The sequence below is a fragment of the Condylura cristata genome, unplaced genomic scaffold (genome assembly GCF_000260355.1).
Source record: "Condylura cristata isolate star-nosed mole 26May11 unplaced genomic scaffold, ConCri1.0 scaffold00030, whole genome shotgun sequence".
In the NCBI taxonomy this organism is placed as follows: Eukaryota; Metazoa; Chordata; class Mammalia; order Eulipotyphla; family Talpidae; genus Condylura; species Condylura cristata.
Window position 1 is genome coordinate 4,305,811 of NW_004567131.1, and position 15,704 is coordinate 4,321,514.

At 32.7% G+C, this 15,704-nt stretch overlaps 1 protein-coding gene across 3 annotated transcripts in view; it reads left to right on the forward strand.

Annotated features, from left to right (window-relative positions):
• Positions 1–15,704, forward strand: part of CUL2 (cullin 2) — a 94,995-nt gene that overhangs the window by 50,975 nt on the left and 28,316 nt on the right. For all 3 annotated transcript variants that reach the window (XM_004691160.2, XM_004691161.2, XM_012731392.1), the window contains exons 7-10: positions 9,671–9,767; positions 9,867–9,977; positions 13,402–13,564; positions 15,293–15,417. In XM_004691160.2, coding sequence (XP_004691217.1) covers positions 9,671–9,767; positions 9,867–9,977; positions 13,402–13,564; positions 15,293–15,417 — 496 coding nt within the window. The remainder of the gene's footprint in view (positions 1–9,670; positions 9,768–9,866; positions 9,978–13,401; positions 13,565–15,292; positions 15,418–15,704) is intronic.

Here is a 15,704-nt window from a genome sequence, read left to right on the forward strand (position 1 = left end):
AAGTTGCTGCAAAAGACATGTGTTTCTCTTTTTTGGTTGCTGAGTAATATTCCATTGTATATATGTACCACATCTTTCTAATCCAGTCATCTACTTTCTCCAGACACATTTTTAAGGCCAACATTTCTAATATCAAAACCAAACAAAGAAAACACAAACAAGAAAACTACAGGCCAGTGTCTCTAATGAGCACAAATGTAAAACTCCTCAACAAAAGCTTTGTAAACTTTCAATGACTTGAAGTATTATATACTATGATCAGTGGGACTTATACCAGGGACAGGATGGTTCACCATCTGAAAATCAATGTCTTCATCACATCAACAAAAAGAAAGATAAAAACCATATCATACCAATAGATGTTAAGAAAGCATTTTCATTTAGATGAAAACCCTCCAGAAACTGAGGATAATTGGAATACATCTCAACATAGTAAAGTTGTACTATATGATACAGCTTGAATGTCATTTATAATGGTGAAAAATGGAAAGCTTTACCATTCAAATATGATAAGAGACAAAAATGCTTACTTTTACGACTACTGTTCAAAAGTAATTGGAATTCCTAGCTAGACGTACTAGTCAGGAGAAGGTTATAAAAGGAATCTAGAGCCCTCCCTGGTTGCACAGTGGGTTAAAACACAGCACTATGAAGTCATCGCAGCCACTACTGCATGAGTTTGCAGCCCAGCTAGGGAGGTGGCCCACATGGCATGGCAGACCTCTCTTGACCTGCCTGCAGCTCCCCTTAGCAGTGTATTTCAGTAGAGCTGCCTTTTCTGCTTTTCACTCTTTCTCTGGTGAATCTTCTCACCCCCCCATACCTCTGACCTATACCCCAGTTCTGTATGCACAAGTAAATATTCGTTAAAAAAAAAAAAAGAATCTAAACTTGGAAGAAATGAAGATAGCGTGACTTGTAAATGTGATGATATATATAGAAAACCACAAAGATTTCACTGAAACACTAATTGAAACATCAGTTCCTTACAATGGGAGGTTTAAAAGAATATACAAAATCATTTGCTTTAGTGTATGAGATGAGGAAGAAATTAAAAAATTGATTCCATTTTACAGTAGACACACACATACAACAAACCTAGGAGTAATTTAACAAACACTGTCGAGGTTCTATATGAAAAGAGCTCTAAGCTTTGTTAAAAGAAATAGAAGAAATAAAGAAACTGAGATTCCTTACTCATGGGTTGGAATAATAAACATTGTCCAAATGGTCATCCTACCCAAAGCAATATACAGATTCATGCAACTCCTATCAGAAGCTCAATGACATTCTTCAAAGAAAAAAAAAAATCCTGAAATTCATATGGAACCACAGAAGATTTGAATAGCCTAATGGGATTCTGATCAAAAGGAACAAGAATGGCATTATCACACTTCCAGACTGTAGCTAAACCACAACGCTATAATAACTAAAACAACATGGCGTTGGAACAAAAACTGATAGTGTAATGGAATTGACAACCCAGAAATAAACCCACACCTATATGAACAGTTAATGTAGCCAAGACAGAGGAGCCAAGAACATACATTGGAGCAAGGAAAGTGTTCAATAAATTGTTTTGAGAAAATTGGATAGCCACATACAAAAGAATGAAGCAAGACCACAGTCACATACCAAATATAAAAATCAACTCAAAGTGGATAAAAAACTGGGATGTAATATCTGCAGCCATAAAGGAGAAAAAAGGAAACCCAGGCAAACACCCTGCAACTTTAGGTTTCAGAGATGTTTAGGGATTTGTTTCTAGCAGCAACAGAAATGAGTATATAAACAGTTGGAATTACATCAAACTAAAAAGCTTCTGCACAGTGCAAGAAACTCAGTAAAAACAGATAGTAAATGAAAGAAAAATATTTGTATCCTGTGCATCTGACAAGAAGCGGTCATCAAAGTTCTGTAAAGAACTTCTACAACTCAGCATGTGGTAAACAGGTTACCCAATAGAAAGATGGACGGAAGTGCTAAATAGGCACTTCTCCAAAGTAGACTCACACATGGTTAACAGGCACATGAAAAAAATGTTAATCATTGCTTATCATTAGGAAAATACCAATCAAAACCACAATGCAATACTACATCACATTTATGAGAATGGTCCACATTAACAAGACCAGAATCAAGTGCTGGTGAGGATGTGGGGAAACCCTTGTATACTGTTGGTGGAACTAAAGACTGCTCAAGCGCCTATGGAAAATAGAATGGAGTTTCTCAAAGCATTAAAAATGTACTCTGCCATGCAGCCAACCAATACACTCCAGGTCTCTACCCCCAAAATATAAAAACCCTAATTGAAAGTAAACATCTACTCCAGAGTTCATTGCAGCATTATTTACAATGGTCACACTATGGAAACCACCTAAGTGTCCAGATACAGATGAGTGGATCAGAAAGATTTAGGATATATCCACAATGGACTCTTGCTCAGCAGTCAAAAAAGATAAACATTTGCAATTTATGGCAACATGGATGGAAACTACAGGGAATTATGTTAAACAAAATAAGAAAGACAAAGAAAAATACAGGATGGTGTCATTTATATGCAGAATGTAGTGAAAGCAAACAGGGTCAGACAAAGCCAAACTAAGTTTTAACTTAGAAAACTGACTATAGAAGTGAGGCTATGAGAGGGGTAGGTAAATGTGAAAAGTAAGAACAAAGTAGGGAAATACCACAAGGGACTATGCTGGTGAATTATGGGTGGCTTGGTAGTGGGTATGGTGTGGTAAGTAACACCTGAAGGGCAGAGTCTGTATTTCTAAAAGACAAACATTGATGTAAACCAATGATACTTCAATAAAATATGTGTGCGTGTGTGTTTAAGCATAGCAACATGAAAAAAAAAATGAATTTGATGAAAAATTATAATCTATGTAAGAAAAGTAATGAACTATAGTATATTAATTTTTGAAAAGACAAATTTTGTGATGAGAGATACTAGGTCAGTTCCCTTTGCATTTAAGATTGTGTGCTCCCCCCCCCACACTCATATATATGTATGTGTACGTTATATGGATGTGCATTACATATATTCATATATTACATATAATATACTTATGTACTTACATTTGGAAAATGTCTTGAAAATACAGATACCTGTATCCAGTGAATTTTACTATAGAAGAAAAGGAACCTCTAATTTTACAACACTCCCCAGATGATATTTATATATCCAATTTAAACCACCATTTGTGAAGTACTAAATAATAGGTCCTCCACTTATTCTGCACAATTTTATTAGATTGTTTACTGTTTTTCCTTTGGATTTCTTTATTATAAAGCATTAAGCATACTTTAAAATATACTAGAGGTTTGAACATATTCCCTTGTAGTATGAGGGAATTCCTTTGTGATGATAAAAGTTCTACATCTTGAATATGTTGTTGGTACCCTGAAAACCAGTTTGTGGTAAAATTACATAGATTTCACATACACAGTTGATTGTGCCTTAGAACAGTGAAATCTCAGTAAAAGTCCATAAATTATACCAGTACTTACTTCCAGACTTCAGTAGTAATTATATAAGATGTTACCATTGGAAAAAACTAGGTGTATGGTACATAGCATTGTTTTTTTTTTTTTTTTAAAGATTTATTTATTTATCCATATAGAACTGGGGTACAGGCCAGAGATGCGGAGGGTGAGAGGATTCACCAGAGACAGAACAGGCAGATCGACGAAGTACACTGCTGAGGGGAGCAGCGGGCGGGTCAGGAGAGGTCTGCCATGCCATGTGGTCTCCTCCGGGGCAGGCGGGAATCGAACTCATGCGGAAGTGGCTTTAGCTTCTCAGTGCAGTGCTTTAACCCGCTGCGCCACCAGGGAGGGCCCACATAGCATTGTTTTTATAGTATTTTTGCTACCTCCTGTGAGGCTACAATTATTTAAAAATACTCATAAAATGTTTAAATGACCCATAAAAAGTGACTCTCATTGTTTCCTTCATTTTACCTAAGATTTCCTTTCCTTTCCTCATTAGTAACTGCAAACAGTTTGGTTTGTATCTTAATATTGAAGTACATTGGCTTTCATCTTTTGGGGAAGAATTTTTATATTCTATTTAGGAAGATGATAAGAGCTTTCGAACCTTCTCACATAAAAATATTTGGTATTCGGCCCTCCCTGGTGGCGCAGCGGGTTAAAGCACTGCACTAAGAAGCTTAAGCCAATTCCGCATGAGTTCGATCCCCGCCTGCCTGCCCCGGAGGAGATCCACATGGTGTGGCAGACCTCAACTGACCCGCCCTCTGCTCCCCTCAGCAGTGTACTTCATGGATCTGCCTGTTCTGCTCCCCACTCTGTTCCTTGTGAATCCTCTCACCCTCCACATCTCTAGCCTGTACCCCAGTTCTGTATGAATAAATAAATAAATCTTAAAAAAAAATTGGTATTCATATACAGACAAAACCTCTAAAATTTGTTGAGAAGGCTTATGGATTCTAGGATGAAAATTGCTACCTCAGCATTTGGATGGAGGACTTCAGTGTCCCCAGGAGGATCATTTGACAAATTTTAATCTGGACTAAGCCTGCTCTTCATATTTCTTAAATTGGAAATGCCTTTTTATTCATTTTGGAATTATTACTCAGTAGTAAAGCAGTCAAGACTTAAGTATCCTCTTTTTGTTTGCATGTTAACATCATAAACAAAGGCAAATGTCAAGTGACAAAAGAAAAACACTTGTGACTTCACAGCTTTATTTAAAAATAGATAAAACCCTTCCTACTTTTCCCATCATTCTGACATAATCTCTTCTTTGGATGCATTTCTTAAATTGTGGTTTCATTGTAGGCCTCCTTTCTGTTTCATTTGTTAGTGAATCCTTGTAACCTGTATCTCACTGTTTATTGTTACAGTTTAATAAATCTTGATGTCTGGTATGAGTTTGGGTTAATGACCATGCTTCTTCTGCTTTTAAGATACTTGTAAGTGCCCTCTCTTAAGGTATATAAATGTTATCAAGCTAATACCAGTTTCATTTATGTTGAAAACTGTTTCACAGAAGTACTAGAATTGAAATTGTAATGTAAAGTTGCAGAAAGTTTTGGTTAAGAGAACCAGTGAAGCAACCATTCTTTTACCTTTTTTCATGGTTATCATGAAATCTGTATATATGAAAATCTATTGATAATCCAAACATAAGCGTGCTCTTCTTATATAGGGGAGAAAAGGCAAGCAATATAACTATAAGTTAAATGTCTGTGATTTTTCAGTGTTTACTTCACTAGAAATATAGAAGTAATTCTATTCATATAAGTGTTTATCAGTCTTTTATATTATGTGATAGAATTCTAAATGCTAATAAAATACTATGACTTCATCAGTCTGTATGTTAGTAAGAATTTTAATATCTTTAATGATATATAAAATGGCAAGAATATCCAAATAATTAAAAACAGTTATTTGGATTGCAATCTAAATTTTCTGCAAAAATGTTTATGCTAAAATTAAAAATGGATATGAAATTATAAGAAGAAAGCATATTTAAAAATTGTATATCAGTGGAATTGTTTGAATGCGTAAGAATACTTTTTGCAAACTATTTAATGCTAGATGGAGTAAAAACTGCTCCAAATCGCCTGTCTCCCATGACTGCTATGAACGTTCTACTGTGTTCTACTGTGAACGTTCTTCTGTGTTCTTTGAAAAAAATAAAAGTTAAAATGAAGTTCTTCCCCTTTTAATTAGAACTATCTGTTGAATATGTGCTATAAGCTCCCATGACTAATATATTCATATTTGCTATTCTGTTTCTACATCATTAAGACATTAGAAATTTTATTTAGGAAAAATAAAATAATAGATAAAAGATTAGGTAGATATTTTTTAAATGTTTTTGAAAGATGTCTTAAAATTTCCCAGCTCATTTTTAAATGTATTGATTTTTTTTAATTGATAGTCTATTTTGAGCTCCTGTTAGTGAATAAATATCAGGATTATTCTCTTTATGGTTAATTATTTTAAATGTTATATAGTAACTTTATTGGTCTTTTTTTCTGTTTATCACATATGAATATATAAACTGGTTTACTTTGAGCATTTTTGTCTTTGGGTTTGCTTGCCTATATGTGAGTATTAAAATTTTTCTTGTAAAATAAAGTGTAGATACAGAAAATTATACAGTACACCTTAATGAATCATTATAAGGTGAATGCTCTTGTTATTACCAAAGAAATAGAATCATGCCATCCATCTTGAAAACCTTGCATGTTCTATCCTTTCCTTTTCTCCAAAAATAACCTCTGTCCTGCCTTCCCATGTCTGGTAATCTATTACTCAATAAAATACTTAGTTCTAAATAGACAAATGCATAAATGTCTAAATAGACATAAATGCATCTTTAAAAAGATTTCAATCTTATAGATCCTTTCCTTAGTCGTCTCCTCCCTGGAGATAATCCCTGTGATAATTTGGTTAATTGTCTTTCTGAACCTTTACCTATGAACTTTTAAATATGTTTACAAATAAAATACAGAACATTGTCTTGCTTTCTTTAAGTATTTGATGTTTTTTTCTAACTTAAAAATCATGTGATAATTATACTTAATAACTTTTTTATTCAATTATATATTGTGGTTTTTCTATTATGCCTCATTTATAGATTGCTTAACAATATATCATGTGGTTTTACCTCATTAAACTCTTTGGTGAGATGTATTAGGTTTCCAATTTTTCCATATGTGCTTCAAATTGTGTGCATGTTATAGAGTACATGCTTTTAGAATTTTGTCTGTTTGCCTTAATATCTATACTTCCATAAGTAGAGTACAGCTACCTGTTTCTCTATTATTCACCAACACTTCATAATTTGAAATCTTGACAATCTGAGGGAAACATTTCCTTGGTTCCCCACTTTAAGAGTTGGTAGTGGGGGAGCCTAGGAGTTACTCTCAAGTGAGTCCTGTAAGAGTCATCTAGGTGCAGAGGTTTTACATCCACCTGGGCTACCACCTTCTCTCAGATACCACACTTTCTGCTCTAGGGGGACATACAGAGGTGCCGCTTATAACCAGCTGTCCTGATTATTTAGCTGGTTTTGTTAATCTTATGTACATCCAGCTTTAAGTGTATGCTAATTCTTAATTCCTCTGCTTTTTCCTACCTCTCCTTGTAATACTTCCTGTAAATTTATTTTTCTATGCTATCGATCAGTAGTGTCTGTATTTTTCAAAATTTCTTCAAGGCTAAAGGCTACTGTCAACAATAGAGTGCAATGTCCTGTTATTTCTTGGATTTAGAGTTGGTGTAGGAAGTTGCATTTGGTTTACTGACACCCTGTTCTCATTTTAAATATAGAGGTAAATGAAGGTTTCATTAAGTGATTAATTTGCCTACTGTCCCATATCAGTATCAGGACTTTCTCAGAGTTCCAGACTAACATTTAATGACCATCTCAGGCTGCTTCTGCTTAAGTTACTCAGTTCTAATCCTTCATTTAAGAAAATCACAGTACTGTTTGGATCTCTTAATACTGTTCTCTTTAAAATATGAAAATGCTTCATTTTTGCTTCTTTCAGTACCTTCAATACTAGCTAATATTTAGTCATACTTTACTCATTAACCAGGAACTGTGCTAATGCTTTCTTGGATTAGCCTTAGTGTACCACATCCTTATAAGGTGTGGGTATTTTTATAATCCTTTCTTTACATAGAAGAAATTTCTTGTGTACTGAGATAAATAAACTTGTATGTTAGGTGACACAACCAGAACGCAAGCCCATGCCATGTGACTACAGAATCCTACTTTTAGGACTATGTTTAACTCTTCCTGTCAGTACCCCTTATCCCAGCTGAGTAGGTTTTTTAACATGATTTCATTATGATTATTGTACGAATTTTCCACTAGTTCTGCCAAATCAGTAATAAAACATGTTTCTAAAAATGGTTAATATTCCTTCTTCAGAGCTCATCTTTTGGAACCACTGTTTTTAAGATGAGACTAGAGTTCACCAACTTAGTGCTTTTGTATTACTAACTTCTGCATTACATTAACATACCATCATTTCCCTGTTTATTTTCATTATATATTAGTATAATAGAAATGCACTGTATTTGTGATAATTTTATATAGTACTTTTTGTTCAGATTAAATAATTAATGCCTTATAGTTTTCTGAGTTTATATGTAATTTTTATAGGAAAAACAGTTTAATTATTTAGCACTAGGAATATCACTGATTTTTTTTTTAAGCAGTTATTTGATTCCAGCTTTATCTGGGATTTTTGGGATGAAAGACAAGTGACAATAACACTGAGAATAAAAGAAGTATTCCTGGCACTGAGCAGAAACAATAGGATTTGATCATGAAAAGAATTTTACATTACTTGATTTTCCAAGTATTTCAGTTTTCTCATTCTTGACTGGTTTCATTTGGTTCTGCGTAAAGTTGAAAGACTGATGTTTTTCAATAGGTTACATAATTATTTTGCTAGATTTAATGTGAGTTTATATAGGAACTAATGGAAGGTAAACTGAGGAAATGAGCTATCTTACTAATGTCAAAATGTAGACGTATCTAAGATTCTGTGTCTGACAGAATTACTCTAGCCATATTAATTCATGTACAAAAAACTTTCCCCAGGATATCCAGGTAATTAAAGGAAGAATGAAAGAGGATTAGAGGGATGCAGAGGCAGGGAGGGACACTAATTTACAAAGGTAATTGCCTCACTATTTTTCTTAATGTAGAAAATCTTTATATTCTAGTATAGAAAACAAGCAGCTTTTACTAGGGAATGGTAGTTTTTTTTTTTGTTGCTGTCTTTGTAAAATAATTATTCAAAGAAAATATATTTTGAAGCAACATGTAGGAGATTGTTAGTAAAAAGGTAGTAAAATCTTTGAGTGCATAATGGTTTGGATTGAATATTAATCCTGGAGTCAAAAAGTCCCATTTTAGGCCAGGCTATTTTATTTGGCCTTAGGCAAACCATTTTTTTCCCTTTCTTTTTTCTATTTCTGTAAGTAGAAAAGCTGATGCTCACCTACATTTTTCATTTTGATTGAAATTTGCATCACAGTACTACCTTTGGCTAAGTTGGAACTTAATCTACTATCAATGAATATTTGAAATGATTTTAAATCTCTTTGCAACTAGTAAAGAAATGTAGACATATTAAAACATATCTCACTAAATTTTGAAATGGAGAAATAGCTTGTGTTTGAATGGGAAACAACTTAGGGGCTCTGGTAGGTCTCTAAAAGAGAGAACAGTTAACTGTTTGTCATTTCAGTGAGTGATGCATTATATAGAGTATACCTTTGAGAACTGCATACCATCAAATTTCTGCAGGGATACTTGTAATGGGTTCAAATACTGAATTATCAGGCCATATCCTCTAATAATATAATATAGTAAGTGCAACTCAAATATTCGTAAGCCTCCAGTTTCAAAGTCTTGAATGCATGGACTCCCATGTACTCTAAAATCAAAGAACTGTCAACTTAGTATATCGTTATAGTATGTTTTATTTATAAAAATATTTCAGCTGTGTATGAAAAATTATTTCTAGGCATCATATGCATTGACCTTTAATTGCTCTATACGTAATATAAATGCTTCATAATACAATTGAATAAGCAGCCATATTTTGCTGTATTTCCATAAATAATTTGTATGCTCAAGAATATTTTGTGTTATACCTTGTTTTAGTGATCGTGGTGGAGAAGACCCAAACCAGAAAGTAATCCATGGGGTTATTAACTCCTTTGTTCATGTTGAACAGTATAAGAAAAAATTCCCTTTAAAGGTAAAAAAAACTTCCTTTAAAAATGTAAATAAGCAGACCTTTAATTTCTTAAATTATTTGTTCTAGTTTTTAAAATGTGTTTTTAATTGATTTGTTTAGTTTTATCAGGAAATCTTTGAGTCTCCTTTTCTGACTGAAACAGGAGAGTATTACAAGCAAGAAGCTTCAAATTTATTACAAGAATCAAACTGCTCACAGTATATGGAAAAGGTAAGAATGAAAACATGTAAAATTTGTTTTCTTAATATATATGTTTTCTTAATATATTTTATGGAAAAAGTGCTGTACCAATTTTTATCATAGCTATTGCTTTATGAAAAATTCTGGTTGTCTTTAAAATTAATATATATTTATATTCTTTGAAAAATAATAAACTATAAATTTTGCCTAGTAGGTATGTTTAGAGAATTGGATAAATGTAAAAGTTAGGTAATTGGGTTTTTATTTTCCTTCCTTGCATATAGAAGGTGTAGGAGAAAAGAAAACTATAATTCTAGACATTTGGATTAATCACTCTTCTAGTCTGTTGAAGATTTTAGAAGATTGATAAAAATCTCCACGGGAATTTTAGCTAGTCGTTAAACTAACACAGATTGATTGCCATATTTTAAATTCCATGTACATTTTCTCAGTAAAAAATTGTCATGAATTCAGTCATCATAAAAGATATGTTAGAAATTTCAACTGTTTTTTTTTTTTTTTCCCCATCTGCAGTGTTGGATTCCTAGTTTTTTGTTATGAGATGATTGGCTTTCATAGAATTTAGGTTAAGAAATACCAATGCTTATTAATACTTGTGTATTCCATAAAGCCCAGTTCTGACTTATTTGATTCTCTTCCTGCTTTGTCACTGATGAGTTGTGAATGTAGGTCAGTTTTCTCAATCTGTTAAGTGCAGGTTGCACTAAGTCAATGCCTAGCTTTGAGCACTTTTTTGCATCATAGATTCTTGTTAAAGATTCTAGATCCAGTCCTGAAAAGTACATTCAGCAGATCAATATACATATATTCTTCCTTATTTCTGGCTTTCAGGAGACACATTGGCAACAGTGGAAACAACCCAAATGCCTACTAGTAGTAGAAAAGATAAGCATAATGTATATTCATATGGTGGAATAATACTCAGTCTTAAAAAGGAATAAAGTTCTGATATATGCTTAACAAGAATGAACCTGAACACATACTAGGGGAAATAACCAGACACTCAAGAACAAATTTTGTGTGGTTCCAATTATATGAAATATCAGAAAAGGCATATCCAAATAGCTAAAAAGTAGATTAGAAATTACTGGCAGGCAAGACTGGAAAGTAGATAGCTTAATGTTCACATTTGCATTTAGCATGATGAAAAAGTTTGGAACTAAATAGTTGTACAATGTGCATTATAGACTTAAATGGTTAAAATAACAAATTTTATGTCGTGTCTTTTACCATAATTTAAAAAAAACAGTAATAATATATCAAAAGCCATTAAGTGGCTAAGTCATGTAATATGTAAATTACATCAAACTGCTAGAAGGACAACTATGTAATTAACAGACTAATATAGCTTTCCTACTTCCCTTTCTAGATCTTTCCTCTAATTTGATTTTTTCTATCAGGTACAGTGAGTCAGCAGCTATATGAAATCTTTCATTGAGGCACTCCAAACTTACCTTTCTTTTGAATGTCCCAGAGCCCCCCAACCAATTATCTTTATTCCCTGTCATTTCTCTCAGACCTGTGCTCTTATTTTCTGCATTTAATTAGTCCATAAGCAGGTTAAAGTCACTTACAGTGTGCTATAAATGACTAGTAGATGGATCCAGTAGCTGTAGAAAGCTGTATGGAGGTTCCTCAGAACACTAAAAATGAATCTACCATATGGCCCAGTAATTCCATTCTCAGGAATCTACCCAAAGGACACAAAAACACTAACACAAAAGTAAACCTGCATTATTTGTTATTGCAACAACCTAAGTTGCCCCAGAACAAATGAGTAGATCAAGAAAATAGAGAGAGAGAGAGAGAGAGAGAGAGAGAGCGCAAGAGAGAGAGAGCGCAAGAGAGAGAGAGAGAAAGAGATTCTTCTAAGTGATGTGACCTAGAAGGAGAAAGAGAAATGTCAGATGGTTTCTCTTATATGTGGAATCTAGAGAAGCCAAAAACAGGGACAGGAAAAAAGACAAAACTTAAGAGCTGATCATAAGTCTGAGGCAAACAGCAGGGGAGGAGAGAAATCAAAAGAGGGGAAGGAAGAGCACAAGGGACCACAGTGATGGATCATGAATGCTATAGTGCCACTGGAATGACAACTGAGGTTATAAATCAAATGCTATCCAAAAGTTAGCGAAGATATAAGAAAATAAATGGAAAGATATGAGAGGTTTCTGGGAATGACATATTATTTCCACTTTTAAGAACATCATCTTATGCCCAGGCAAACCCTACAATACTCCCCAAATACTGAAATGTTCTTAATTCTCTGATACTAGTGAAGTTCAGAAATCTGGTTACATAGTTTCACATTTCAGAATGATTTTAAAGTATAAACATTTGTATTTGCATGTGCTTTTTGCCCTCTAGATTTTCAATCCAAATTTAGTTTTGTTTTTAGGGAGAAATTAGCCAAGTTCTCTGTTTTATTTTTTTTTAATTGGCTGATTTTTATTAACCAGTTATTATTTGTAGCTCAGTGCTTTTTATACAGGATAAGCTTTTACAGTATATCTTGATTGATATTGACTCAAATAAATCCCTTTTTTTATTTTAATCTACCACCTGGCAGATAGTTAAAGGAAACAAAAAGTATTTAGTTATCGTTAATGAAATGAAAACATTTCTAAATGTATGCTGTTGATATTTACTCACCGATTATTGAATAGCTATTGAAGAGATAGATTTAGCTTGAATCAGATAGGATACTAAAGGTAGATGTGAGTTCTAAGTGAAGAAAAGGTACATCCTGCTTATAAAATTTTTATCTCACATTTCTGTAATTGTTGTCATTGATGATGGGGGAAAGCACAAAGGTAGCTTTCTGCAGACAATGTATCAGATTCCTCAGAATATTCTAGATTTCCTTTTTTTCTTCTCTTTCTTTCTTTCCCTAGCTTAATCTTTCTGAGTGAAATAGTATACCCTATGTACCATAGGACTATTTTGACTTTCAACAATTTGAGTGAAATCTCTAATGTGATAGTTATGTTTAGCTGTTTACATTTACATTTTATAAGAAGGGGACCCTATTTTATTATACTAATGTACTTGATCCAGTTTCTAGAAATTTTTTGTTTGCAATTTAAATGTTCAAAAGTGACTACCTGTTCTAGTTTTCTGTAATTATTACTTGGTTTACCTGTTGCATATTAGGCAGGCTGTATGATAGATTGATGGGGCCAGTGATTGAAGACAGTGCAATCCACTTAGGGACAAGTTCTTGTCCATAAGACGTGGCAAAATATAGGCGATATATAGTACTTTAAAAATTTGAAGCAATTTATGGAATGTGGGTTTTTAAATTGATTATGTAATTTTCATTTGTTATCTGGCTGTGCTTAATTGGGCCATTAAAATTAGGTTAGCTGAATTATTTATTAACATTATAGGTATTTGCCTCTTAATAATTAATGACCATAAACATATATTTCCAAAGGTTCTAGGTAGGTTAAAAGATGAAGAAATTCGATGTCGAAAATATTTAAATCCAAGTTCATACACTAAAGTGATTCATGAATGTCAGCAACGAATGGTAGCAGACCACTTACAGTTCTTACATGCAGAATGTCATAATATCATCCGGCAAGAGAAAAAAAATGGTAAGTGTTAATCAGACATAAATGTAAGTAGAGTTGAAATTATAAGTCCACTTTTTAGTTCATCTGCTGGCTCTTTTACATTTCAAGCATATTTTAGTAATAGGTTCTAAAATATTTGATATGCCTTCTTATAGAATATTGGTAATCTATTTTGAAAGAACTGAAAAGTATATTTTTCAAATTAAAAGAAAAACTAGGAAAATGTGTTTGTACACTTTTATATATCTTAAGGGCTAATATTTTAAAAATACAGTTAGTTGCTAATAAAAAGCAGGTAAAGAGGCAATGAAAATAAAAATATATGAAAATGTTCAATATTCAAAATGGGAGGGATATAAAATGAGACTACAATGAAATGGTATAATGTGCATAGAAAAAGTAGAATTTTTTTAGAAAAAGAGAAAATATTGCTAAGATTGTTCAAGTAGTAGGGAATAATCATTAGAAGTATGTTCCAGAGTTACACAGAAAGCAGTGTTGAAAACAACATTGACTTGCATATCCAAGGCAATATACACAAAATCCAAGTTTTTTCTTCTTGCGAAAATTGTACTTAGAAAAGTCAAGACAATTTTGAAGAACGGGATGGAAAGACTTGCAGGATAGCATAACTTACCAAGCTGTAGTATTAAGTACAATGAGACATTGATGCAAGGATAGGCAGATAGAGCAGTAGAATAAAATAGCCTAGAAATAACTGATATATACCTAGGTACATGATTTAAGATCAAGGTAGCACTGAGAACAGTGGATGAAAGATAGTCTTTTCAACACATAGTGCTAAGCCCACTGGATGAGAGTTTGGGAAAAATTTGATTTGTACCAATAAAATACCAATAAGAAAATCATTTAGTCTCTGAAGACTTGATCAAAGTGAAAAGCAGTTGACATTTCTAGATGACAGTGTGGAATAACTTCATGACCTTTAGATAAAGGTATTTTAAATAAGATACAAAAGCAGTAACCACAAAGGTAAGGCTTGTCAAATAGACTACATTAAAAACAGAAACTTTGGATTATTTAATAAGACTTATCATCAAGAAATAGTCATAGGATAATATATTTGCAATAACTGGAAAATGTTTATATCCAAAATGTAAAATTTGCAAGAAATAGAAAATTTAAAATAAAAACCATTTTACTGAGATGTCATTTTCATATATAAATGGCAAATATCAGATTATTTGCTTTCCTGTTATTAGCAGGATTGAGCATACAGTTTAGAAGGATCTATCTGTAAGATTTAAGTTTTTGACACTGTGGTCCCACTTCTAGGGATTTTTACTACAGATATTCTAGCCTATATACATGACTATTAATTGTAACATCAAAAATTGGAAACCGCAAAATTTTCATCAATTATTCAGAAACTTTACTATAACCATATAATGGAGTGCTATGTAAATATAAAATATGAGAAAATGCTCATATGATGAAAAAATATATTTAAGTAAAAGTGTTGTGTTTTGCATTTTTAAGTCATACATATAGTATGCTATACCATATATAAAAGGAGTAGAGTAAGAAATTTTTTTATTTGTTTGAATATGCATGAAATATCTTTGAAAATAAATAACAATGTTGCTTTACCATGTCAGGGAAGATTGGGTAGTTGGGAGATGAGTGTGAGAGACTTTCTCTGTATACTCTTCTAATTTTGAAACATATATTAAAACATTTTTTGTGCTATTTTGAAATTTAATGATTGAATTTCTTTTCCTCCCTCAGACATGGCAAATATGTATGTCTTACTTCGTGCTGTGTCCACTGGTTTACCTCATATGATTCAGGAGCTGCAAAATCACATCCATGATGAGGGCCTTAGAGCAACCAGTAATCTTACTCAGGAAAATGTAAGTTGCATAAGTAATTGGGAATATTTTTCTTAATTAGGTTAATTGAGTTTTCTATGATTTTATTAAAGTCCTAACATGCCAACAAGTGTAAACATCTTTATTAAAACGTTTTAAACTCTTTGTTGGACTCATCAAGTTATTAGAAAGTAAGTGAAAGATGCAGCTCTTTCTTTTAGTCCCATTGATATGTTCATCTAGTGAGTTAGCTTCACAGAAAAATATTTACTTAGCTAATTAGTTAATTAGCTTTACAGAAAAATATTTTTCAAATAATTATGTAACTG